At 43.0% G+C, this 23,448-nt stretch overlaps 1 protein-coding gene and 1 long non-coding RNA gene across 2 annotated transcripts; one reads left to right on the top strand and one right to left on the bottom strand.

Annotated features, from left to right (window-relative positions):
* The first annotated feature begins 6,160 nt into the window (after positions 1-6,160).
* On the top strand, positions 6,161-22,762 carry LOC106924907 (kelch-like protein 10). Its single transcript, XM_014998856.2, has 5 exons — positions 6,161-6,449; positions 16,872-17,358; positions 19,060-19,671; positions 21,463-21,612; positions 22,304-22,762. The coding sequence occupies exons 1-5, from the start codon at positions 6,298-6,300 to the stop codon at positions 22,667-22,669; spliced, it is 1,767 nt and encodes a 588-aa protein (XP_014854342.1). The 5' UTR covers positions 6,161-6,297; the 3' UTR covers positions 22,670-22,762.
* Positions 7,489-12,121, bottom strand: LOC148159600 (uncharacterized). Its single transcript, XR_015762819.1, has 2 exons — positions 10,250-12,121; positions 7,489-7,769 (listed from the first exon to the last, which is right to left on the bottom strand). It is a non-coding gene; the product is annotated as an uncharacterized LOC148159600 (long non-coding RNA).
* Positions 22,763-23,448: the final 686 nt, after the last annotated feature.

The following is a 23,448-nucleotide window of genomic DNA, read 5'->3' on the forward strand; positions in this document are numbered from 1 at the left end:
ATGTGAATTTTCCGCGTTAAGCGTTGATTTAGGGAGCCGCGCCGTCTGCTGCTGTTGCTCCCCGGTGTTTTCTCAAATCTAAAGCAAGAAACCATCTACTGGGGAATTTCAGAGCACTTCATGCTTCCCTCTGCTGACCAGGTTTATGGAGATGATGCTTCCCACCTGGACTGAACACCTGCCCACAGTCACTAAGGTACCAATACCTGCTGATGGCTTTAGTGTCACTGTGCCAACAAACGGAGCTGACCTGAACCCACCAGACAGCCCCGCCTTCCAGGCGCAGCTCCTCCTCACAGTGGACTCTTCCTCTCGGCTCATTCAGACTAGCCAGCAGCAATTGGCAAACATCTGGTGGAACTGTGCCTGCAGAGGAGCTGCGGTTCTGTGCAACGCTTGTAAAAATGTTGTTTAACGGTTAATAGAGGAGCCATGTTGGGGCGACTTCCTGAAGGAGGAGTTACTTAAAGAGACAGAGACCTAATTTCAAGGCGTTAAACTAGGAAGTAAATTAAGTCATATTTGATATATAGTGCATTTTTATAACAACTGAAGGTAACATATTGATTATGCTATAAAATGAAACGATGTACCTAGAAAACGCATTTTACTGCCCCTATGGAAAATGTGTCACTCAAAAACTTTTGGAGCAAAACGAAAAGCTCTGGGACAGAGTTTCAATAATAAACAACTAAATAATCAAATTCCTAACTTAACATTCAACTAAACCAATGAGGCAAACCAAGCCTTAAAACAAGAAGGTCTAAACTTTGATGTCAGATGTATTCCATCTGATGTGTAATACCACTACTGCAGTGTATTTCAATATCAACATGAGGGCCAGGAGCGTTTTGTTTATGTCTGTGAGCAGGAAAAGAAAAAAAGAAACATTGCTGCCTGGATTGGCAGCTTTATTTTCCTGTTTTTGCATCACCTCAGAACATTGTTTTGTTTTTGTCGAAGGATGCAGCAGTTGTTGGAGAAAGAAAGAAAAAAAACACGATATAATGAGCCGAAGTTGCATGAAAAACATGAGACTATTTTTATTTAGGTTGGTGCTGCTGTTGGAAGAAAATAAAGAAAGATGTTTTACGCTTTCAAAGCAGACTCCTCCATTGTCATGCAATGCCCCCAGAACCATCAGTAATTGCTCCTGCTCATTGTTTAAGTCGATTGAACTCAGCTGTTGGTGAGAACACGGGCGCGTCTATTGGGGACTGAAGTGCATTCATGTGCAGAACTGTGATATGTATGAGATAACCCAAAACCTGGAGAGCAGCTCTGGGCTCCATCCAAACTCCCAAGGCGTGTTGGAGGAGTGTTGAGGAAAAACGAATATTTTTTAGTGTTTAATACAGTTAATCTTACGACATGTGAAAAAGGTATATTGAATGGCCTTTGATCTTGGAAGCAAATTGTAGGGAGTTTCTAACTTTTAAGAGGGTCCAAGATGGCTTCCAGTTGGTCAAGCAGAGGTACGTCTTATTTGAATATATTAAAGAGGAAAAACACGCCTTTACTATAAAAGTTTGTACACAGGAGTAACAAATCAGATTGGTGCCTTATTTTGCTTTTGCATCAGCACTCTCCAAGGACGCATCTTTGCTCATTTTTCTTTCTCTATCCTCTTTATCTCAGGTAAACGAATGTCTGCTTTAGTCTGTATGAATTGTCTGTGTTGTTGATGTCATGTTATACTTTAAATGTTAGAATAAACTCTGAAAATGTATGACGTGGAGCGTTGACTGTCATCTCTGTGTGGCTTTTGTTTCCACGCATGGAATCATTGAATCCGGGAGCACAAGAGAATATAACGAGCCAGAAGTTTTTATTTTCATTCTCTTAAGAGGAGACAAAAAAAAGAAAAAGGAAAATTGTTTGGAAGCATCACAAACAAAAAAAAAAAGAATCTGAATACATTAAGTCAGCTTTCAGGAGTTGGAATAAACTAGTCATAGATCACAAAGTTCCTAAAGCTGGTTTGCACCTGAGACTTTGCCCTTTTGCGCACACACACCGCCTGCGTTTGAAGCTGCAATTACACTTTTTTTTTTCCCCCTCCCAGAACCAACCTGAAAAAGAAGACTGAATGTTTCTGTTCGCAGCATGACTTATTGATTCCAGTTGTTTGAGTACAGCACCGAGTGGCTCGTAGAAGCCTGATAATCAATCTTTTCTACATTTTCGTAACCGACTGATTTTTTTTATTTTTATTTTTTTTTATAAAAGCAGTGTGATGTGGCTACAGTTTCACGCCGCTGCTCGCTGGTTCTTGTGAATTTCCATCTATCGATTATGCTGCTGCTGCTGCACGGAGCAGCTGCTTTGTCAGCAGTCTCCCTATTGGCTCTCGGAAAAGAAAAACACAGAGGAGATAAAGTGTAATTTACCTTTTGTTTTCAGGTTACCTCAGAGTGCAGATAGCTTCACCAAACTTTTTTTCTTTTTTTTCTTCTTCTTCTTTATGACTCCAGTGTACATCCGGCCGGTTTTACGAGCTCATTAACCGAGCCGGGTTTGAGCTGATGTCTTTTTATGTAGTCCATGTAATGTAGGTCCGCGGGTTTGGCTCTAATGCGCTTCCTGGTGATCGATGCAGTTTAAGGTTCGCTTAATGCCACGCTGGGACATGCTCAAATGTCACCAAAGCCATTTTCTGCAAACATGCAATTACTGCCAATGATTTGCAACGCATCAATTTTTAAGTCTCGCCTCGACGCTGAAGTGATTAAATTGTATTTATCTAAAAAGGCAAGAAAACTGAAGAAGAAAAAACTCCAAAATACTTGCATCATCTTGTACTGAATTTTGCTGAGACTGACTCCCAGAAAAAAATAAAAAAGCTCCTCATCTCTTAATCTTTAAGAGATGAGGCAACATTAGTGGCAGCAGCTGGAGTTTATAAACAGCCCAAAATATGCAATCAATACACATAAAAAGGCTTATGACAAGAGAAAGGTTAAAAAAAAAAAAAACCTGACGTGTGTGTGTGTGTGTGTGTGTTTACTCCTCATGGGGGCGTGTATTGATGACAGCTACATTTTCCTCAGTTGAAGTCATTAACGTCATCTCTGGAGAGACTCACTCTGCAACAGTCGGCACTGTTCGTCAGTGGAAGATTAATGATGATGATTTATTGAGGTAACAACAGAAAGTCATGTAAGAAGATCTCTTACATGCAATTTAATATTTTATCTCTTTTAAAACATAATGACACTGAGCAGACACTGGAGGCACTTCTTAGAAAGTGGGTACAGCTGAGAAAGGAAGATGTTTTTTTTCCCCCCCTTATGGAAGACAGACTTTAAATACACGCACGCACACACAGTCGTGTTTTCATGACTTATGGGGACTTTACATTGACTTCCATTAATTTTCTACAGCCTAACCTTAACCATCACATACCTAAACCCCTAAGCCAAAAACTGCATTCTCCCTTATGGAGACCTAGGAAATGTCCCCACAGGGAGCAGTGATCCCCACAAGGGTTCACACGCACACTCACACACACGCACACACACACACACACACACATATATATATATATATATATATATATATATATATATATATATATATATATATGTATTAAAAACAAATAGCACTGTTGTAATATACTTCTGGGTGCTTTTTAACATTTTGTCACATTACAAGCACAAACTTCAAACAGTTTTATTGAGGTTTCTGATAAATCAATAGAATTATATATCATATTAAACTTACCACAAAATGTCTATGTATGTTTGTGCACCAGTTTTTTGTCCTTCCTGCAACAACGTCTTTAATTGCCGCCTCCGGTTTTGGAGCATGTGTCTGCACCAGCTTTGCACATCTGGAGGTTTATCTTTTTGCTCATCCGTCTTCGCCAAAGAGCTCAGGCAAAGTCAGACTTTGATTTTAGAGTCAACGAATGGAAATGTTTGGGTCTTGCCATAGATTTGTCATTTGATTCCAGTTCCGACTTTGACTAGGCCACTCTAGCACCTGAATATAGTTTTGTCTGACTCATTGTGTTCTACCTCTGGCTGTACGTTTGAGGTCGTCTTCCTGCTGGAAGGTGAACCTCTTGCCTCAGACTTCAGCAGGGTTTCGTTCTTCTTCCAGGATTCCCTTTCATCAATCCGTCTTTTCCACCAACTCTGACCAGCTTTTGTGTCCCTCTCCACCCAGAACATGAATCCGTCACCACTTTGTTTTCTGCGTGTTTGGTGTAACAGTCCGTCTTGGTTTTCCACCACACAGAGTTTTTGCACGAAAGCCAAAGAATTCAGTTTTGGTTTGATCTGACTCAACAACATGCTGGCTTCGTCCCCTGCAAACTGCAAATCAGACGTCTCATGACCATCATTCAGCAGAAACAACCTGCTTGCTACTTTTCCATAAAGATTTGATTCTAACCTGGCTGCTGTTGTGATTAACGCTCTTCTTGCCCGCTCCGGGCAGGTTCGTGTTTTGTTAGGATTGCGGTTGTTCCGAACTCTTCCCAGTCTTACACGATGAACTGAGCATCCATAAAACCCGAAACCGAAACCTTTCCCGATCGCTGTTTGTTCTCTCGTGTTCCCTAACAAACCTCCGAGGCCCTCGCAAAACATAAGACCAGCTGTTTATCCTCAGCTTAAATTCCCCACAGGTGGACGTGCGTTTACTAATTGGATGACTTCAGGGAATCGGAGTGAAATGGTCTCGCCACAAACGTCAAAACAAGCAATACTTCTGTGTTCTTCACAATTGTATGCTACTTTAGTTGAGCCTGTCACATCAAATCACGGTGGTTGTCGGGTTGTATGATGTAAGAAGTTCAAGAGGCATAAATAGGCACTTTTACCATATAAAAAAACAGCTTTGATATTGTTTGCACGATTAACTTTGTAAGATTAGGTTTCACTTGCGGTCCTCCCATAAGAAATGTCGTCAAAGTCTGTCAGGCAGCATCTGTTCCCAGAGCACGGATGAGTAACAATAATAAAAGTGAATTAAATACTGCTAATAATAATGACAACAAAAAAAAAAATCGAGCACACGACGAGAAGCACTCCAACGTGTTGTTTTCTCAGGAAAATAAACGGCAACGAATGCAAATGCAACGGAGACAGTCGGTCCGTGTGCGGGAGCAAAGTGAAGCCTGAACGCTGTGTTTCATCTAGAGACGAGCAGGCTTCAAACCGAACAAAACAAATAACTTAGGCATTCGCTCCTGTCTCGACGAGTGGAGCTCATCGGTGGCGCAACGCCTCCCACCTCCATTTGCCACGTAAATAATCACCGGCTTTTTGTGTAAATAAGAGCCGATGGGAAACGTGGAAGTGGTGCCGGGATTTGTGAAACGGTGTTTTGGTGTGATGTTTTCGAAGCTGGAGTTAGTTGTGTTTGTTTTTTTTTGTGTGTTTTTTTTTAATAAGTCTAATATATGCTCATTTTGTCATACTAGATGTAAATGAGTAAAATAAGCCATGATTGGAGTTTATAAAAAAAGACAAAAATTAAAATTCTGCTATTTGAATCACTAAACGGTCTTGGGCTGAAAGACATTTCTGAGTTGCTCGTCCAGTTTGAGCCATTTGGATCCGTCAGGTTATCAGAGAACTGCTGACTCAGTGTTTTGTGGCATTTATAGCACACAAAACAGTTTCTATCTTTAGTGTTGGATAGAAAAAAAAAGACTGCTCACTGATCAATATGATTGATAGGAAGTTCAAATGTAAATGTGCATGCTAAAGAGCCAGTTAAAGATGGATTTTTTTTTATTTTGAAAAGCTTTGTTTTTACAGAAAACGTACAATTTTTAGTCTTTCCCTTTAAACCGATGTTAAGCTCTGTGGATTGCCTTCTGAAAATGGAAAAGTAGAAAGAAGAGATAAAACAGAAGCAGAAAGAACAAAGCCATATCAGACCACAAAGCCATTATATTCAGTAAATCTACATTTAAATTTTAATTATTTTGTTCATTTTGGTTCTGAGTTTAGCAGAAAAATTCTACAGCATTCGCCAGACCTGGTCAGTAAAAATTGCAGTGGCACAGCTAAAATAAATAAATGAATGAATAAAAATAAAAATTATACATATGTATGTATATAAATATATCCTGAGTGACTTATTCATCCCGTTTCTCTCAAATCCGCCGACACCGCGCGTCAACACTGCTGTGACAGTCAGAGGCCTGACTTGGATTTTGAAGGTAAACATTTTTCAAACTTTCCCTTTTGTTCAGTTTCTGAGGTACAGTTCCACCAGGCTACTGTGATTGCATAGCAACCGAATCAGAGATCATGTTTCTAATTTCTTCCAAAGTTCAAAATGAACGACAAAGTCCAGCATCCAAGCGAGCAGGACTCGGTGTACAACCAGCTCCGCTTGGCGGGAAAGTTGACTGATGCTGTCATCATAGCCGAGGGCGTCGGGTTCCCAGTTCACAAGATCATCCTCTGCAACTGCACTCCGTATTTCTGGTAAGTTGGGCAAGTCACATGACTTGTTATGTTTTAATTAGCTGGGGAAGGGGGCAATGTTTTGGTTCAGACGGGGATTTAAGTGGGACAGAATTGCGCAGAAGAAGGCGGCAGCTTGTTGAAGAAGCACTGCGACGTTTTTTTCCCTTTGTTTCGTCCTCGTTTTCCTGCTTGACATATTACTCCGGCCAGTTGTGGTGATCGATAACCATAGCAACGAGGTTTTTTTTCTTTGTCTAATAAAATAAATTCATTTACTTTTTAAATCTAAACCAGTTGATCAATATCTCAAAAACCGTACACTTCTCAGACTTCCGGTTCACGCTCCGCAGCCGTCCGGTGTTCTGGACTGAGGCCGAGCTGACGGAGTTCTCGTCTGCGAACGAAACAAAACAAAGGAGATGATTGTAGATTTCCCGAGGAACAGAAATGTGCCAAACACCAGTTTCAACAAAAGAGAAAGAAGCGGAGACGTTAGAAGGGTTTAACCACGTCTGTGTCTGGCGACACACCGCATTTAGACTGGATTTCGTCTTGCTTTCCGGGTATTCCCCGATGACCGACTCAGACGGTCAATTTTGAGCTAGCCCGGGTGATTTTACTCAAGGAAATTGCAATCTGTACATCTGCAATCTCTCCTCCCTCCATTGTTTGCTTGTTTGTGTCACTGCATGGCATTTTTACACACGAGGTGTCCACAACTCCCCAAGACGCAAAAAGAAAGCAACAATATATATATTTTTCCTAAGCAAAATGAAACAAATAGTAACGCAGAAGGATTTGGATAACTAGTCACTGATAAAAGATTAGGCTAATATTACCGGGTTAATTGATGTTGATATCAGCAGGTACTCCATTTATTTCTTCCTGTCACCTAAATATGTATGTGGCGACACTAGATGGTAGTTCGGGTTTTGTGGGATTTTAGTTCTAATAGGTTGCTCAACAACGCCACCCTGGGAATTTCACCCAGGGAATATTACCTCTCGTCGGAGGCACACAGGTTCGGTTATGCAGGGATTTAAAACATCTGAGACAGTTCACAGTTATAAAAGTAGTTTTATTAAATTCTCTTTTTTAAAAAATGTTTTTAAAAATGACAATAAATCAAAATAAGTCAAAAGAAAATAAAAAAAACTGCAGCAGCTGAGGTTACCGGCCGGAGGGGGCGCTATGGGGACGACCTCCACCAAACACAGCAAACCAAAAAAAAAAACCTTTTAACACCAGACGCAGTGAGACACCCCAAACTCAAAAATCACAGCACACAGACGAGGAGGACACCGTCACCACACCAACACCGCCACCGGGCCTCAGCAACTGCAAACAAAAACAGACAGTTAACCAATATAATAATCTCAAAAAGAATAATATCAGCCCTGACTAAATAAAGAACAAAAAAAAAAGGCTGTAGACAAAATAAGTAAAAGAAATAGAAAACAGATAATACAAGTTAAAACATCAGGCCCAGGCGTGGTCCTCTTGCCGCACCGCAGCGAGAGGTGAAATGGGCGCGCTGACGCCACACCCCAAACACCGCTTTAATGAGGGCGGATAACGCCACAGTCCAACTTTAAAAACAATTGTGCCGAAATCCGGGAGATAAACGTAGACAGGAGCAGAGCAGGTCCGGAAAACGGATGCAGACAGAGCAGATCCGGGAAACGAACGTAGACAGAGCAGATCCGGGAAACGAACGTAGACAGAGCAGAGCAGGTCCGGAAAACGGATGCAGACAGAGCAGATCCGGGAAACGAACGTAGACAGAGCAGATCCGGGAAACGAACGTAGACAGAGCAGCAATGGTCCAACTGTGGGGACTACAAACAGATTAGTCACTAAAACTAAAAGAAAGCGGAGCCTAGATGGGTGTTAATTTCTTACCTGCCGATCCACAAACACGCACACACACACACACACTCGCAGACCGAGGAAGAGGAGCGCAGCGCTGAGGCGTTTTACCTATAATCACACTTTAATTTAGATTTTCTGACCACGATCAGCTAAAGTGCAGGGAGAGAGAACACCTACCACCAGATCGTCAGCACAACATGCACCAGCCAGCAATTTGTTGCTTTCCGCTGCCAGATTCCACCGGACACAAACCACACAGTGGGAGCACAAAGACGACACATGCTGAATGAGCGCTGCAGCTCCCTTATATACACCACGCCCACCTAAGAACCGGAACTCCTCACCTGGAAACTATTTGTAGAATTACATACATTTCTATACCACTACATTCTACCCCCCCTTCTTGCATCGTCGACCCGACGATGGCCAATTCAAAACTGGAACTATCAGATCCAAGGTCTAAAAGCTGATACACTTGACATGGATGCAGAAGAGCCTCCAGGAAGAGCATCTCCTGCTGGCCGTGGGAGATGGTACACATTAGAATGTTGTCCAGCAGTTTGTCGTTTGGAACGACGTAAGGCCACTGGCTCAGGACAGCTGACAGGTGGAACAGTCACAGATGTAGAGGGTTCAGCGGATACAACTGGTTCACATGGTGACCCTGGTTCCTGGGATGCAGCTTGAGGCTGTGATCTACTAGAAGGTAAGTCAGAAGCAACCACCAGGGGTTGCTGTTCACAAACAAACAGATCATAATCAAATGGGCCATTATCCTCAGACAGTCCTTCTTCTACAGAAGGCAAGTTGTGAGGAGGAATGTGATCAGGAGGAACAACACCAACCACAGGCTTCAGCATGGTACGGTGTACCTGTCTTACTTTAGTCTCGTCATTCATAGGTGCAATGGTATAAACAGAGCCATCGTCCTTTGGTGCCCTCAACACTTTATACTTGACAGAGCTCCATCGGTCCCTGGTCTTATGAGGCCCCCTAGCAGTAAAGTCACGCAAAAACACAAATTGACCTTCTTTTAATGGCAGATGTTTCACCTGAGTCTCATGGGCCTGCCTTCGGCGATCTGCAGCATGTTTCAGGTGCTCTCTAGCCCCATCAAAGGCTACCTGCAAACGAGCTTGATGCTCTTGAACCCACTCATGGACAGAACCACCAACTGGACTCTCAACTCTACCCAACAGGAAATCTAGGGGCAGTCTAGGTTCCTGACCAAACATTAAAAGGAAAGGTGACTCTCCAGTAGATTGGTGAGGAGTTGTATTATAACAATAAAGAACCTGGGGCAAACAGGCATGCCAATCTCTCTTCCGAGACACAGGCAGCGTCCTTAACAGATTGTGCAGCGTCCGATTAAAACGCTCACATTGGCCATTTCCTTCTGGGTGATATGGAGTGGTGCGTGATTTTACAATACCATACAAGCTACACAGCTGCTGGATAAGTGAGCTCTCAAAGTTACGACCCTGGTCGGAGTGCAACCGAGCTGGAACACCAAACTTATAAAACCATTCAGACACCAAAACCTTAGCCACAGTGGCCGCTCGCTGATCCCGTGTGGGGACAGCAACAGTATATTTACTAAAAACATCTGTCAAGACCAAAACATTTTCTAAGCCATTCTGAGTGGGCTCTAAGGTGGTATAATCAATAGCCAAAATTTCATTAGGACGTGATGCTAATAAATGTCCCATGTTACCATAAGCTTTAGGGTGGACATCCTTTGCCACCTGGCACCTCTCACAAGCCTGGCACCATTGGGCCACATCAGAGGCCATATGAGGCCAGTAACACCGGGACCGTAAGAGCGCCAAAGTTCGCTCCACTCCCTGGTGACCATGTTCTTCATGAACTTGGGTCAGAACATCCTTAATTAGCACACTTGGTAACACCAACTGAAACACAACATCACCACCGTCGGACCTAAATACCTTTCGATAGAGAACTCCATCTCTCTCGACAAACCGGTTCCACTGTCGAAGCAGAACCAACGTGGATGAAGACAGCTGGGCTCGCTCCTCTCGACTAGGATGCTGTCCTTTCTTCCAAAACACCAACACGTCCTGTAAAACAGGATCCGCCTGCTGCAAAGCACAAAGTTCAGCTGTAGTATGCTGTGGCAAAACTGCAACGACTGCTTGGGTTGCCTCAACTGTTTCAAACCCCAAAGCTTCCTGCAATGCTCTAGGCATAGCTGTACCCGGAAGCATGACTTTCACATCTGGTAGGTCAGGTGGATGCTGGCGAGAAAGCGCATCAGCATTGGTGTTACTCCGACCTGACCGGTACTTGATCTCAAAATCAAAAGATGCTAGCTGAGCAGCCCACCTCTGTTCAGTGGCAGCCAATTTAGCGGTGGACAGATGACTGAGAGGGTTGTTATCAGTGTAGACAATACATTTGTTCCCCAACAGATACTCTCTAAACTTGTCAGTCATGGCCCACTTAAGGGCCAGAAACTCAAGCTTCATGGAGCTGTAATTTGCCATGTTTCGCTCTGTGGGTCTCAAGCCTCGACTGGCATAAGCAATCGGTCTCACCTTGCCTCCTTGCATCTGAGAGAGGACTGCTCCCAGGCCACCATGGCTGGCATCAACCTCCAGGATAAATGGCTGAGTGAAATCTGCATAGGCTAACACTGGTGTTGTTGTTAGCTTAGCCTTCAGGATTTCAAAGCTCTTTTGACACTCATCAGTCCAACATGCAGCAAGTCCACAATCTGATTTCTTACCAGCTTTGGCACCAGCACACTGAGCCACAACTCTATGCAAAGGAGCTGCCAGTTTTGCAAAACCTTCCACAAAACGACGGTAATAACTGGCAAAGCCAAGGAATGACCGAAGTTCTGAAGCTTTAGCGGGAGTTGGCCAGTTAGCTACAACTTCAACTTTACTAGGATCTGTGGCAACCCCTTCACCAGAGATCACATGTCCTAAATAACGTACCTCTTTTTGAAAAAAGGAACATTTACTGAGCTTTGCCTTAAGCCCCTGTTGTAGAAGTCGATCCAGCACCACCTTCAAGCGCTCCAGATGTTGATCCACACTTGAAGAGAAAACAACAATGTCATCAAGATATAACAAAACAGACTGGCACTGTTGATCCCCAAAAATCCGCTGCATTAACCGTTGGAAGGTACTAGGCGCATTGCAGAGCCCAAAAGGCATCCGGTTCCATTCAAACAGCCCAAAGGGAGTACAAAAGGCAGTTTTTGGACGATCTGCCTCCACAACTGGAACCTGATTATACCCACTAGCCAAATCAAGGGTGGAAAACCAACATGCACCAGACAAGGCATCCAATGACTCTTCTATTCGTGGGAGAGGAAAAGAGTCTTTTCGGGTCTTGCTATTTAACTGTCTATAGTCAACACACATCCGAATACTTCCATCTTTCTTTCTCACTAATACTATTGGAGAAGCATACGGGCTGCTACTCTCTCTAATGATCTGTGAAGTCAGCAATTGGTTGATATGGTCCTTCACCACCTCATAATCAGAAGGGGGAATACGCCTATAGCGTTGTTTAACTGGGACATCGTCAACCAAAGGAATGTCATGAGCTATCAGACTAGTACAGCCCAGGTCACCATCATGAGATGAGAAAACTGTCATGTACTGATGGAGCAATGATCTCACCTGACCTTGTTCTTCCACAGACAAAGACGACAAATCCAAGTCCTTCACCTGCTGTTGCACACCAACTGAAGCCGTCTGGCACCCCATCCTGGCTACTTTTGCTGGGACTTCAGTAATTCCTGCCGGGAGACTCACCACATTAACAACATTCAGTGTGCCAACAACAGTGCGAGGGTATAACACCACTCCAGTCAAACCAACATTAATAATGGGCACATAAGCTGTACCCCTAATTACTGGAACCAAGGCAGGGGAAGCAAGCAAACCAGAAGGCAATCCGGACTCTAAGGGTTCAAACAGAGCAGTAGAGCCTGAGTACCCATCAGAACATGTGGCAGCCACAATTTTCATGACTCCACCAGGAATCCGACAGCCCTTTTTACCCCTGACCTTAACCCTTCCAGGACTATGAGGCTCTTGTAAGGAGGCAGACTGACACTGCTGCAGTGCCTGCATGACGGACTGAGGGGTCTCAGAAACACCAGGCACAGAAGACCAAGCTACACCATGCAGCCCAAACAGTTCCTGATAACACTTCCTGATCACATTCATCCCCAAAACACCTGGGACCTTAGTTGGGAGCTCACCACAAGGGTCCTGAACAACCAAAACACCACAGTGGGGAATCAATTTGCCACAGAGTTGTACATCAAGTTCTAAATAGCCAATATAAGGAATCTTAAGACCATTGGCAGCTCTAAGCTCCAACCAATGACACGAATGGAGACGCTCCAAACCCCAAGACTCCATATGCTGACGAAAAAAGCTTTCAGAGACCGTGGACACCATTGAACCAGTATCCACTAAACATGCGACTGTTACACCACCCATGATTACATCTGCATGAGGACAAGCTGAGATCAATTTAGAAGCACCCAAACTCCCAATAACGGCTTGTGAGCCAGTAGCACCCCCACCTAAACTGTGGCTCTGCAGTTCGGTGGGAACTAGTTTTCCGCCGCTGAAGCAGAATGGGGCCGAGTAGCTGAATCTGACTGAACTTGGGTTCGACGAGGGGCACGCACCCCATCACACTCTCGTGCAAAATGACCAGGCTGATTACACCGCCTACAGATAACTGGACCAGCAAAGGGTGGACGGTTAGTACGACGGAAATTCTGCAACTGAGAAATGCTCTCACTAAGCTGTTGGAGCTGCTCTTGCTGACGCTTTAGCATTTCCCTCATCTGACTCATTTCTGTTGCTGATGTCAAAGAAGCTACCTGAGGACCACCATGAACCCCATACTGGACACCATAAACTGAAGGAACCGACTGACTACGGCTTCTCACAGGATGAGGTACCCCTTCGCGCTCCCACTGTATTGCTGCAGTCCTAACATCAAGCAAAGTGCTGTCCGGCCTCGCGCGCACCAGCTGCTTCAGCTCACGACGCAGGGAACCATCCAACACCTGCTCAACAAACTGATCTCTTAGCAGCGTCTCAGAATTCAACATACCAGCAGGTGCGCGTTGCTTTACCTTCTCCATAAGACCCATTAATGCGAGGGAGAACTCCTGAAGACTCTCCCCCTCTTGTTGTCCTCTGGAAAAGAAGGCCTCTTGGAGAGCAACATATGACTCTGAGCAGCCATACAATTCTTGTAAGATTTCAAACACTTTAGCAGGGTCCTCTCTCTCTGCACTAGAGCGATACTTTATTTCATTCCTAGCCTCTCCATCCAAATGATCGAACAGGAAAAATGCTTGGTCAGCAACAGATAGATGTCGCGCTCTCATACACACCTTTGCTTCCTCCATCCACTCACTCAATCCTATGCCTGTCCTTCCTCTAAAGATGGGACATTTCCTATCCCTAGGCACAAAAATCAGTCTCTCTGCTACAGGGAGACTAGGCGTAGGAGGGGCATTAGCCGATGCCGAAGAAGTGGACGGTTGAGCACCCAAGCTAGCCTGACCCTGTCGCAACTGCTCGTTGTCAGCTCTTAAGCTTGCTACCAGGTCCTTAAGTTCCTGAATTTCTTCTTCCATTATAGCAAGCTTATGATTACTGCAGTGCAAAAAAAAAAACAACCTAAGGTTAAACTATTAAGACCTCACCCACCACTTTGAAGCTCTACATGGAACCACTGCTGCTCTGTTTCTGGATCGGTCAATCTGCACAAAAAGAAAAAAAGGGAAAAAAAAGAAAAAAAATACACAAACACAAATATTGAAAAACACAAACACTGGTCTCAGATGTTCATAAAAAGCATAATCCTGCCGACAACGCCAAAAATGTGGCGACACTAGATGGTAGTTCGGGTTTTGTGGGATTTTAGTTCTAATAGGTTGCTCAACAACGCCACCCTGGGAATTTCACCCAGGGAATATTACCTCTCGTCGGAGGCACACAGGTTCGGTTATGCAGGGATTTAAAACATCTGAGACAGTTCACAGTTATAAAAGTAGTTTTATTAAATTCTCTTTTTTAAAAAATGTTTTTAAAAATGACAATAAATCAAAATAAGTCAAAAGAAAATAAAAAAAACTGCAGCAGCTGAGGTTACCGGCCGGAGGGGGCGCTATGGGGACGACCTCCACCAAACACAGCAAACCAAAAAAAAAAACCTTTTAACACCAGACGCAGTGAGACACCCCAAACTCAAAAATCACAGCACACAGACGAGGAGGACACCGTCACCACACCAACACCGCCACCGGGCCTCAGCAACTGCAAACAAAAACAGACAGTTAACCAATATAATAATCTCAAAAAGAATAATATCAGCCCTGACTAAATAAAGAACAAAAAAAAAAGGCTGTAGACAAAATAAGTAAAAGAAATAGAAAACAGATAATACAAGTTAAAACATCAGGCCCAGGCGTGGTCCTCTTGCCGCACCGCAGCGAGAGGTGAAATGGGCGCGCTGACGCCACACCCCAAACACCGCTTTAATGAGGGCGGATAACGCCACAGTCCAACTTTAAAAACAATTGTGCCGAAATCCGGGAGATAAACGTAGACAGGAGCAGAGCAGGTCCGGAAAACGGATGCAGACAGAGCAGATCCGGGAAACGAACGTAGACAGAGCAGATCCGGGAAACGAACGTAGACAGAGCAGAGCAGGTCCGGAAAACGGATGCAGACAGAGCAGATCCGGGAAACGAACGTAGACAGAGCAGATCCGGGAAACGAACGTAGACAGAGCAGCAATGGTCCAACTGTGGGGACTACAAACAGATTAGTCACTAAAACTAAAAGAAAGCGGAGCCTAGATGGGTGTTAATTTCTTACCTGCCGATCCACAAACACGCACACACACACACACACTCGCAGACCGAGGAAGAGGAGCGCAGCGCTGAGGCGTTTTACCTATAATCACACTTTAATTTAGATTTTCTGACCACGATCAGCTAAAGTGCAGGGAGAGAGAACACCTACCACCAGATCGTCAGCACAACATGCACCAGCCAGCAATTTGTTGCTTTCCGCTGCCAGATTCCACCGGACACAAACCACACAGTGGGAGCACAAAGACGACACATGCTGAATGAGCGCTGCAGCTCCCTTATATACACCACGCCCACCTAAGAACCGGAACTCCTCACCTGGAAACTATTTGTAGAATTACATACATTTCTATACCACTACATGTACATTGTGTATTTTAGACCTTATCCTGCGTCAACCGACCAGTTTTCAATAAACTGAACGTCAACCGGTTGTCCAATCAGTTTTATCAGGCATTTTGAAGCAGACATGCGATTCATCCAGAACGAGATTTCAGAAAACTTGACATCACTGTTTTTTTGACCTACATAGCTTTGAAAAATGTTTTCCATTTTGTTTCTGTTTTCCATTGCTCTCATCAAATTAAATTGTGTGGAATCACGATGAATGGGGGGCCGAGCACCGGCACAAATGAAACAGTTTGAAATATCACATACTTCTATAAAAGGAATCATGACATGTATGTGGTTTAGTGCTTCTTGTAAAGGTATTTTCAGCTTTCGCATGTACAAAGCAGTGAACAACTTTGAACTATAAAGGAAATGAACGTTGACTTTCTGATTGTGAAACTCTGAAAAGCGCTCCATCCGTTTGTATGAAGGCCCCGCCGAGTCAATCCTTTCAAGAGCCACACTTTATTAAAATTACAGCGGCAAGTCTTCTGGGGTTTGTCTCCACCAGCACAGCTAGGAAACTTTTCACCTGTTCTTTGTGAATAGAACATGCCTTGCTGTGCTGGACTGTGAATACACACTGAGTTTGTGTTTTGGGTGTTTAATTCTTGGGGTGTTACTAGTCTCTCAGAGTGCTTTTTTTTTTTTTTTTTCCAGTTTAAGATATATTGGGGCATTGAGCATGGAAAATCTTCGACTCTCTGATTCTTCACCCGCATATCGAATATCAATGTTCCTCTGCTTCTCCTTCATTTTTTTCTTCCCCTTTACCAGGTTGAGTGTTTTTGCTGAAGTCCCAGATTCAATTCAGTTCTGCTCAGTTTGTTTTCATGGCACCGATTTACAACAAATGCCGTCTCAAGGCATCGTACAAAAAAAAAATAGTTTCAGTGCTGTCACACCGATCCCAGTTATCAAACGTTGCAGGGACAGCCGCCCGGCTCTGATTGGTTGTTTTTGAATGGGATGTTGGAATTTGTGCAGATCGTTATTGTAGCTCAGAGAGGAGATGCAGGAGATCAATGTTTTCAGAGATCGTCTCAGTCACCACACATATGTCACAAAAACTTTTTCCTGCTACTTTTATAACACAGTTATAATAAGGGAACAATTCCAATGCTGTCTTAGATCTCAAAGGAATAACCACAAGTTGATTAGCTTAGTAGTATCTGTTCTTATCTGCTTGTTTTTTTGTTGTTGTTTTTTTTTACTGTGTTTATGTATATATTTTTAAAGAGTTATGATTGAATGAAGGTAAAATATGGTCCCCTGTCCTGCCTCCTCCTCAGCGAACTCTTCACGCGGAGTTGCAGCCTGGACCAGGAGATTTTTCACATACCAGGCATATCCGCGGAAGTCATGGGGCTCATACTCGACTACGCATACACCAACTCCCTCACCATCACCGAGGGCAACGTGCAGCAGCTGCTCCTGACGGCCAACCTGCTGTGCGCGTCCGAGGTGGTGCACGCCTGCTGCATCTTCATCGAGGACCTGATCAACCCAGACAACTGCATCGGGATGTGGAGGTACACGACGACCGTCTGCCCGCAACCCGTGCTGCACTTCAAGATCTACTGCTACATTCTGAAGCACTTCGAATCCGTCGCCTTGTGCGACGAGTTCCTGCTGCTCTCTGCCGGGGAGCTCGCCGACATCATCGAAACAGACAACTTGATTGTAAAAAAGGAGAGGACGGTGTATGAGGCCATTTTAAGGTGGACCAGTCATGCTCTCGAAGAGCGAGAGACGCACTTCCCTGCTCTCTTTTCTAAGGTACAGTAGTTAACTAGTTAGTAGCTTAAGGCAGTCAAACTTATGTATAGTTATTCTATATATTCTGTTTCACTTAGTGGTAAAGTTACGAAAATAAATGGGCTTTTCAATAATATTCTAATAGATTGAATGTGTTCTTTATTTTCCCTTCACGTTCACATGTTTCACCTTCAGATGGAGATAAAAAGCGTACGATTGATAGAAATAGGAGTAATATTAATGAGGTATTTGTTTCTCTGTGGCTGAGTATAACTTGGCATATATTCTGCCCTCCTGTCTGTAATGCAGAGTGGTGCGGATGACTCAAACTAAATGATCTCCAGTCCAGTGGCAAAACTTAGGCTTTGGTTTTTTTGTTCCTTTCGCTGCTCAGCTCTCACTCTCAGTGGCTCCGCCCTGCTCATTGATTGGCAACATGGCAGCTTGCCTCTTTTGGACAGTGTGTTCTGAAAAACTGGACGAATACTAAATAAGAGGAGAAAATGCATCAGCCTACCCAGACCAATTTTTTTATTATTTTACTTTTAATGCCAACATGCACTGAGGATATAGTTTGGTTACTGAGTTAATCAGTTTTTTGTGTGAAATTAAACCTAAAATGTTGATTAAAATATTACACAAAAGTGGGAATGCCTGCTTTTGTAACCCAAGCAAATACAAAAGAATTTACTAGCATACAAAACATTCATGTTTGCAAAGTGAAGCAAAAACACATAAATTGAGACCCAAAAGAGCAGGCTCTCTGAAGAGAGTCAGACTACCCAGCGATCTTTGAAGATCAATGGATCTTCAAAGTTCTACTGAATTCCCAGAAAGTTCTCCGGCCACCATGAGGCAACCACTCAAGTCCTTTTGTTTGAACAGAATACAATGCTTAGTTATAAATTATAACCAAAATTTAATGTGGTCTGTATAACCAGAATACAAGCATGCTTCACTTTGCTGGGAGTTTTAGTTCCTGGTTTAGTTTCCTTACTTGTTATTTAGTGGACAAGTAAGGAAGTCCTTGGACCCGTCAAAAACCTAAAACATAGAAATACAAAAAAAAAAGTTTTTAAATACTGGAAATATCAATATAATCAAGCATTTCACCAGTTACTTTCTTATTATATTTTATCCTTACAATTTCTTTTAATCATGCCACCTATTTTTTTTGTTGTTGTTGCTGTTTTTCATTGAAATTGCATAAAATTGTTCTGCCCACAGTTTAGTTATAGTTAATAAGTGACCATACTTTTATTGTTGGTGTGAAGAGGAGATGTGAGGGTTAAATAAGATATTATACAGTCAGATATCAACTGTTGGTAGCAGTAGTTTTTTTTTTTGTATGTTGACGTCTAAATTCAGCTGGTTGGTGATGCCTGATTGTGTGGTTCTTGCTCTGAGAAGGACTACACTGAATGTGATTCATTTCTGTCTGTAAAGGTGGCACATACTGTTGTTAAAACAAGAAAACTCGCAAAACATTACATGTATGAACTACACTTGTCATGTACACGTCTGCTTTCACATCCAGTAAAATAGTTCACGATTTTCACCGTATAACCTGTGCTAACCGGATTTAGTTTTTCAAGGGGAACCAAACGCGTGTACCCCATTCACTAAAATATAATTCAATCTGGATCACTGATAAAATCAAGTGAAATCAATTCTATTCTGTGCACAGACTCTGACTTGTCATCTCTCTTCATCTCTCTGTAGATCCGGCTGGCCCTGTTGGACGTAGAGTACATCAGAGACAAAGTGCTGCCCAATACGCTGACGCAAGGATCGTGTCTCTCTCTCCTCTCTGAAGCCACCAAGACTATAACCCAGCTGCTCTCAATCAGGCCTTATCTGACCGGCGTCTGCAACCCCCTGGCCCGCCCTCGGTTGCCGACTGGCATCCTGCTGGCCATCGGCGGCTGGAGTGGCGGTGGTCCCACCAACGGCATCGAGGCGTACGACGTCCGTGCCGACTGCTGGATCAACGTGACCAACAACACGGAGCGTCCTCGTGCCTACCACGGCACCATCTTCCTCAACAACTTTGTCTACTGCATCGGCGGCTTTGACAGGCTGGAGCATTTCAACAGCGTGCGCAAGTTTGACCCCATCAAGGGCAACTGGCACGAGGTGGCTCCCATGTACTACCAACGATGCTACGTTAGCGTCACAGTGCTGAACGGCTACATCTACGCCATAGGAGGCTATGATGGACACATGAGACTAAGCACAGCTGAGTACTATCGGCCAGAGCTCAACCAGTGGACTTTGATTGCTCCCATGCACGAGCAAAGGAGTGACGCGAACTGCACCACCCTCAACAACAAGGTGAGTGGAATGAAAACGGCAATAAAACACGTTTATTTGTCTTGGGTTCTGTTAGCCACTAATGTTTATCTGTACAAGCAGAGCACCATTAAGTGAACTTAAAATAAAATGGTTATTGTTGTCTTTGTAGTTTACCGGAAAAGTATTCATGAACATATTAAATGGCAGCTACTAGCTGGTCATTTCTTTAAACTGTTGTTTTGTTTTTTTTTGCCTTTTTTAGACTGCTGTCACATTGTTGCCTTCCTCGTCTCCCCGATAGAACCTGCAAAACACATAAAATAAAAAAGTATAGTGAAAAAAATACTCACAACTGAATTCAGTGGCCTTTGGGGACCATCACAGGCACGGAGCTATAGGTGGGGCTGGGAGGAATGATTTCAAGTCGCTTTAATATCTGATTATAGACGGAGGAAGTGTGCCCTCCTGTTCAGAAAGGTTTATGTAATGTTAAAGTTACTGTCCCTCAATGGAATATATAGTAGTCAGTCCCAGTAACTCTTTCACTCATGGTTTAGCCAACGTGCTTCCTGGGTAAAAATCAAACGACAAACGCGGCCCAAATCATCTGACTTTTATTAAAAAATGGTTCATGTCGCCTATTAGTGATAATGGTCACTTTTACTTAACTTTTTAGTTAAGCTAATTTTTTAACATTTACTTGGGAACTAAATGTTTGGATTGCAAAGTAAAAATGTAATCTCTAATTAAATATTTAATTTGCAAGCTAAATTAAATATGAATTAGATATTTAGTATGAGATTTATAAACACACAAATATACTTTCTCTCCTTTTTTTAATTTTGTTTTTTACAAGGAATTCTAATTATAACATTATGAAACCATAATTTTGAAAAATGAATACCAGTTTTTTTAATCTTACGACAAGCTAAATAAGCCAAAATATTGATTTTTTTTTTTTTTTTACACGGTAACTTTACAAACGGCATCTCGTAGCTTTCAACCCTCGTATTGCCATCAAGTCAGGGCCGATGGGATTTGACATGCGTTTTTATGTTTTACCCTTTAAAGTAATAAATAAGTGATGGAAAATTAAAGTTTAGGTTGTCTTGGAAAAAGGTCAGCATGACTTATTGACTGCATATTTTTACATAATTCGACAACCGTTCAGACCTGTGGTCATAAGGTTAAAACACCAAAATGTTCCTCCATAATGTCTTATTGCCGCCAGCCGGCTTACTCTGAGGAAAAAGGCAAAGTCAAATATTTGTAGCTCGAGTCTTTTAAGTTGACCCCTAAAATAGTGCCGTTAAATGATTAATAGTTACATGTATGTCAAAACCAAATTGTTTTTCAAGGTCTCGATAATGGGAGCTCTCTTCACGAAGGTCTTCTAATGAACATTTACCTACATCACTGTGTGTTGTTTTCTGAGCGTTTTTACACACTTTCCTCTGTTAAATGACACCCACTTGTGTTTCGAGGATGCTAAAAATGTTAATTTGCTCAAGAAACGTTTTTATTATTGTTCCTGCCTGTAAGAATTGCTTCTCGCAGTGTAATGATTTAAACATGACTGCAGTCAGACATCATGATGAAAGTCTGATGGTGGAGTTTAAACTAGGTGTAATGTAGGAGATGAAAACATTGGTATAAATGAAACAAGCCAACTAAAAAAAAATATCAGTTTCATTCATCCCATCATTTTTGAAAGTAATTTATTGTTTCTAAATAAAGTTGATGAGCGAGTAAAACAAGAAGTAAAGTTTACTGGGATGTAAACTTTTGCACAGTTGAATCCTTGTGCTTTTTTTTTCTTTCTTTCTTTAGATTTACATTTGTGGGGGATTCAATGGACACGACTGCCTGCAGACAGCTGAATATTACAGCCCAGAGACCAACCAGTGGACAATGATCTCCCCCATGAACAGCCAGCGCAGTGGAATAGGAGTCGTGGCATATGCAGGTCATGTTTACGCGGTGAGTGCGAGAACGAGCTCTAAACCCACTGGTTACAGCGGCTGAAGTTGTTGTTGCCGCTCCACCAAGAACCACCGAGGGACACGACACAAAAAACCCTCTGAAGACGACATGAGAACAAAGATGAAGAGGCGTCGGATTTCACCGGTTGTTGGATTTCTCTTTTGTCGTTGATGAAAGACCACGAGACATTGCTTCCGCTAGACAAGAGCGTTTAATTTGGTTGTATTTTACCCAGAATGCCATGCGCTTTAGTCCATTTCCTGCTTTTGCAGCGGTCTCCGGTCCGCTCGCTATTGACAAGTGCATTCAAACCAAGCCAAGAATGAGATTTTTTTTTTAGGTGGAGAGGAGTTTGCCTTTTTTGATTCACATCAGAGTTCAGTTGACTAAACGGGACTGGTGTGGCTGCACCAGTGTTGGAGCATTTTAAGTTTATTGGTAGAGTTCACAAAATCTCATTAAAAGTTTCCTTATAATTAAAGGGTTCATGATGAGATACAGTATAAAAACATCCTCATGGTCTTTAGAAGAGGATAAGACCAAAAGAAAGAAAAATCCTTCACCATAGCCGACATGTCCTTTCAACAACTTTTGTTGCTGTGACCAGCTGATTTTCATCAGAGGTTAAAATATGAATCGACTCAGTTGAACCCGCTGACCCGGAACACGTTCTTCTCTCTCCCAACAGGTCGGCGGCTTCGACGGCAACAGCCGCCTGCGCTCGGCGGAGGCTTACAACCCTGAGACTAACGCCTGGACAAATGTGGCCTCCATGATCACCACCCGCAGTAACTTTGGGATCGAAGTAGTCGAAGACCGGCTCTTCGTGGTTGGGGGCTTCAACGGCTTCACCACAAGCTATCATGTCGAGTGCTACGACGCCACGAGAAACGAATGGTTGGAGGTCTGCGGCATGGGGATCTTCCGGAGCGCCGTGAGCTGCTGCGTGATAGCCGGACTCCCCAACATGCCTGAGTACGTGATCCCTCGTGACGCCCTGCCCCTGCTGCCCATAGAGGACGACCACGAAACGGATTCAGGAGACTCCTCCTAAAACTAGCGAATTAAGACTTTCTCTCCAGTGCCATCATCTAAGACAGGAACAACTGTAAGATTGCATTGTCAATATACCATTGAGAGCATCAAACCACTGTCCAGCAGGCTTTTTTTTTTCTTTTGCTAACATTTGCATGAATATTTCCACTTCAGAGGTCGGTAAGATGGAGTTAAAACAACAAATCACACGTTGTTTTAAGGCTATGCACCATCTGGCTGCACTTGCAAATCCCTTCTCAGAGTTTATTCCTCAGTTGTCATTTGCACCCATTTTCAGACATTGTCATAGAGTCACAGGCACGAGTGTCGTTTGTGATTGCAATCGATCTCGGATGACTTTGCTTGACAAAACTTATTAAATTAATCAATGGTCAGTAAAATGAACAGTTAAGGTCCAAGAAGAATCAGAATTTCTATCAATTGGAAATATTTTCTCAGCAATTTCCAAACATTTTCTGATTCCATGTTCAAGTATGTGACCACTTTCTGAGGCCTTAAAGATGCAGGCATGCTATCAAAATCAGATTAAAAAATATTCACAAACAATCCAGGAACTGCTAAGACACTGTAAAACGCAGTCAAAAAAAACAACAACAAAAAAAAAACCCTTTTAGATTAATAGTAACCAACATTTTCTCAAAAGTCTTGGTGATCAGCAAGATGTTGTTTTCCAAATGCGAGGTGGCCCATTAATTAATTTCATTTCAGGAGTGTGTTGTCCATTCTGTCTGTACTGAGAAATCATGAACTTTAAATGAGGAAAATGAGCTACATGAA

The sequence above is a fragment of the Poecilia mexicana genome, unplaced genomic scaffold (assembly GCF_051168715.1).
Source record: "Poecilia mexicana isolate PSO_F unplaced genomic scaffold, ASM5116871v1 scaffold_5, whole genome shotgun sequence".
In the NCBI taxonomy this organism is placed as follows: Eukaryota; Metazoa; Chordata; class Actinopteri; order Cyprinodontiformes; family Poeciliidae; genus Poecilia; species Poecilia mexicana.

What these genes read in the sequence shown, in the direction of transcription:
- LOC106924907 (XM_014998856.2), top strand. Translation starts at nt 6,298, where the DNA reads ATGAACGACAAAGTCCAGCATCCAAGCGAGCAGGACTCGGTGTACAAC. An exon ending in AACTGCACTCCGTATTTCTG is followed by an intron (nt 6,450 to 16,871) that starts GTAAGTTGGGCA and finishes CCTCCTCCTCAG; the next exon opens with CGAACTCTTCACGCGGAGTT. An exon ending in GCACCACCCTCAACAACAAG is followed by an intron (nt 19,672 to 21,462) that starts GTGAGTGGAATG and finishes TTCTTTCTTTAG; the next exon opens with ATTTACATTTGTGGGGGATT.